Raw genomic sequence first — 4053 nt, forward strand, 5'->3', positions numbered from 1 at the left:
CAGAAAGCAGCGGATGCAGCTCTCTTGCAAGAGGAAATAAGTAAAAGAGAGGAATTGGAGGAACTACAAGCCCAACTACAGCAGCTACTGGAGACTGAAAGGCGAGCAAAGGAAGAAGAAGAACAAGCTCGCTCCATTCAAGAAAAACTGCTGGAAGAGGAAAGAAGAAGAACGGAGGAAATGGAGAGGCTACGGCAAGAGCAAGAGAAGAGACTGCAGGATGAAATGAAGATGAGAGAAGACTTAGAGGAGCAGCATAAACAGAAGGAAAAGATGCTGGAGGAAGTATGTTGTAATTCTTTTTTGAATGCAAATCCTTCATCGAATTCCTGTGTTACCTCCGTTTTTAAGAATTTTCTTCCAAATTCACGAGAATGTCCGTTTCGGGACGAGTCCAAGTGCAGCGTCCATGACTTCGAGCGTAGAACTTTGATATATTCGTGTGAACGCGTTTTCGCAGATGGAATCATTTCCAGATTGGTTTTCCTGCGAAACCAGACCTGTTCAGCCGGTCATAAGCTTTTCATAATTTATTACTACCCTTGGGTTTGACGATTGTCACTCGTGCGATCCGAAACTTACAATATTTTAAAACTCGTCTAAAAGTACCTGGAAATGCCGTGACTTAAACGTACTTACCGTATTTACTCGATTAAACGCCGCCCTTGATTGAACTCCGCAGATGGAATGAAAAGTACCAATAAACGCCGCACCCAGTCAGAAGAATGCGGCGTTTATTCGAAGATTGTAAGAAAGAAAACAAGTGCACTTTACAAGCCGGTAATCTAAGCCAGCCTTGGAAATTTATTTTCCTGTATGACAGTGGTTTCAGTTGAGTTCGAACTGGCCATACTTTGCAGCTGTCTCATCAAGCTCTTTCTTCAGAATTTTCGCAATATGCAGTTCTGTTGTTAGGGCCATGAATTTTCCGGTTAACAAGGCCGACCTCGCTCTGAAGCTTTAATCATGTTCTCTTTTAAATCATGTTTACATATGATCTACCGGGTTGATGTCAGTGATTTAAAAAAATGATTTTCAAATAAACGCCGCATCGGACTCGCTCAAAATACAATAAACGCCGCGGCGTTTAATCGAGTAAGTACAGTATGAGAATCACTCGCTTTAAGTCGTGAGCTCCTGTAGTTAAATAGATTCAATAAAATTGTCGAAACTCGAAAACATACTTGGGCCAATCACAACAGCGGAGCACAGTCAAATGGACCAATAAGGCGATAGAAATACTTGCAGTCGAGGATAAGCGCGGGAAAACGTTTTGCCTTTGGATTGGAGAGAAAACCTAATGCAAGATTTAAGGTCAAAGTAAAACTGAAGCATCTATGAATCCTCTTTGAACAATTCACGGAGTTCTAACCACTGGAGTGTTTTTGGATTGATGTCCAATTTTTAAACTGTTCTGGTCTTTGCAGTAGCGTCTATCAAGTATACCTACTTTTAACGGCGTTTATGGGCCGCCTGAAACAATTATTCCACGAGCGCGGGTTTGATATGAGACGCGCCGAGTTGGCTAAAACCATCTTTTAATAAAAACTGAACTACGAATATCACATTTCCAGCATTTTCATTGGCTAGCCGGACACAGGCTATCATGCAGTTCATATATCTGCCGTACCTAATATGGTTAAGGAACGCGTCAGTAATAAAGCGAGCTGAACACATTTTTGCAGCTCTGAGAAAAAATGGCCGACAAAAGCCGTTTTGGACCGGAATTGACCGAGGCAGAAATCAATCCTTCAGTGGAAGAGTTGTTGATCCTTGAGTTTTTAATAAAACAATAATTCTACTCGGGCTTGCTGGATATACATGTAAAATGATTATAACCAACTCGGCGCGTTATCTATCACTTCGTATCCAGCGCGCCCTGGTAGAATAATTGTTAAATATCCGACAAGCACGATTGGAATAATTGTTGTATTAAAAACGCCGACAAAGGATGGTTAAATCTTCCCTACTTTATTTGTAAATACAAAAAAACTGATGCTTACAGTTCAGTACTCTTCTTTTTTTTCGAATTCTCCATAATACACTTTGTTTGCCCCCCAAATTTTGCATAAACCATTGTTTTCAAATGCTCTTGGGAATATGCAGAGTCCCCAAGAGCATTTGAAAACAATAGTTTATGCAAAATTTGGGGGGCAAACAAAGTGTATTATGGGAAATTCGAAAATAGAGAATGAGCGCGCGTTGGATATGAGATGGTAAATAGCCAACGAGGCGCGTAGCGCCGAGTTGGCTATAACCAGTCTCATATCCAACAAGCGCGAATGGAATAATCCTTAAACTCCAAAAAATTGGAAGCACGAAATACGAGCGAAAAAAGCGGGAAAATCCGAGTGAAATCGAGAAAACTTGACGAAGATGCGATGTTGTGTAATACCTTGTGGTCAGACAGACGTAGGCTCATCAATCAAACATTTCTTGCCTTTTCGTGTACTTCTAAACGTCGGAATTGATCCAAACTTTCCACAAAAAAGGCTTCTTTTCTTTTTTGGCTTTATTCAAAGAGAAATTTCGCTTTCCGGCGAAAAAAAATGTAGTTTAGCAACGCTTAGCGCAATCATTTACCATATAAGGTCAAACTAAGGTATACGAGCTGATAACCGAGATTGAGTGAACCAATCAGAGCACGCGAAATGCATTATCCGAGGTTGAGAATTTAATAATAGCTCACATACCATGCTATGCGGAGAAAGCAGAACTTAGCAAGTGTTCTTGGTATCCAAAAAGGAAATTGGGGGTAACCACGCATTTTTCAGAGATAATTAAGCTTGAATTTGGAAAAGAACGCCATACATTGCTTTGTATTTTAAAGCTTCTTACAAATATTGTTGATTAATTATCTTCGAAAAATGCGTGGTTACCCCCAGTTTTCTTTTTGGATTTCAATAACACTTGTTAAGATCTTCTTTTCCCGCATAGTCAGTAAACCGCGCAAAAATACCTTTGAATTATCGGGAACCGTCCTTAAAACAAAAGGATTCATTGCCTAGTTTTGGGGAGTAATTTAGTTTGTTAATTCTTCTTAAAATAGGAGCGGAAACTCTTCAAAAAGCTCGAAGAGGAAAGGCTTGCGGCTGAGCAGGCAATGAAAGAAGTTCAGGACAAGCTCGCTGCGGCTGAAGAAGCTTCCAAAAGGGCCGCCGATGAGGCGAAGAAGAAAGCAAGAGAGCTTAAGACTGCTGTGGGACTGGCGCGAACTGTTGGGCCGAGAGTACCAGCATGGATCACGCACAGGGGACTGGGTGCCTTCTGCACAAGCGACTTTGAGGTGAGACCTCCTGAGAAAAAATCTCAACAGAACAGTGCGGGGGAAGTACGAGAGGCGAGCAGCGAAAAAATCGATGGTGTTGAGAACAGAGCTGATGGAAATCAAGGAACGAGTGAAGAAGAAAATGTGGCAGAGGAAGTAAAGGCCGAGAGCGAGTTAGAAAACGGAGAAAACGAAACGAAGGCTGAGGAAAGCCAAAAGACGATTGAAGAAGTAGCAACTGTTGAAGAACTGAAGGCTGCGGAATGTTTAGATGGGGTGGAAAACGAAGACTGAACCGATGACGAATGACAAATGACTAGTAGGAACACGAAAGGATAGTTGCATCCGAAGGAAAGCGAGGAAAGGAAAGAGTGGTTCAACAAAAGATGGGGCAACAGAACCCTCGAGAAAAACAGGATTGAAAAATAGAGCGACAATGCTTCAAGGGTGGTTTCTGTCGTGTGCAAATAAGAGCAAATGAACAGACAATGAGGGAGAGAAGGGGATAGGGTCGTCTTTTTGCATTTCACAAGAGCTACTTTTCGAAACGACTGTCGGTTTTCCTTAACGTCTGCAACTACTACCTCTTCCTCTTTTTCCTTTTCCAAAACCTTCGTACCTCGACGTGTTTGGATCTCTCGACACTCTACTGAAAACCGCTCCACGTATTGCCCGCGAACGCGGTAGCGGAGCGCTTCTCAGATTTTGTGGTGTTTCTTTTTACCGCAGTCAAGCATAGACATATTTTATAATATTTTTGAAGATCTTTACCTTATTTTGATACC

The 4053-nt window shown here is 41.7% G+C and overlaps 1 protein-coding gene across 1 annotated transcript in view; it reads left to right on the forward strand.

Moving 5' to 3' along the window:
- LOC138013347 (switch-associated protein 70-like) overlaps positions 1-3695 on the forward strand; it is a 14334-nt gene extending 10639 nt beyond the window's left edge. Inside the window, exons 5-6 of the mRNA XM_068860395.1 lie at positions 1-285; positions 3050-3695. The exon at positions 1-285 is cut by the window's left edge and continues 42 nt beyond it. Of these exons, the coding sequence (XP_068716496.1) occupies positions 1-285; positions 3050-3562 (798 nt within the window). The 3' untranslated portion in view covers positions 3563-3695. The remainder of the gene's footprint in view (positions 286-3049) is intronic.
- Positions 3696-4053: the final 358 nt, after the last annotated feature.

The sequence above is a fragment of the Montipora foliosa genome, chromosome 8 (genome assembly GCF_036669935.1).
Source record: "Montipora foliosa isolate CH-2021 chromosome 8, ASM3666993v2, whole genome shotgun sequence".
Lineage (NCBI taxonomy): Eukaryota > Metazoa > Cnidaria > Anthozoa > Scleractinia > Acroporidae > Montipora > Montipora foliosa.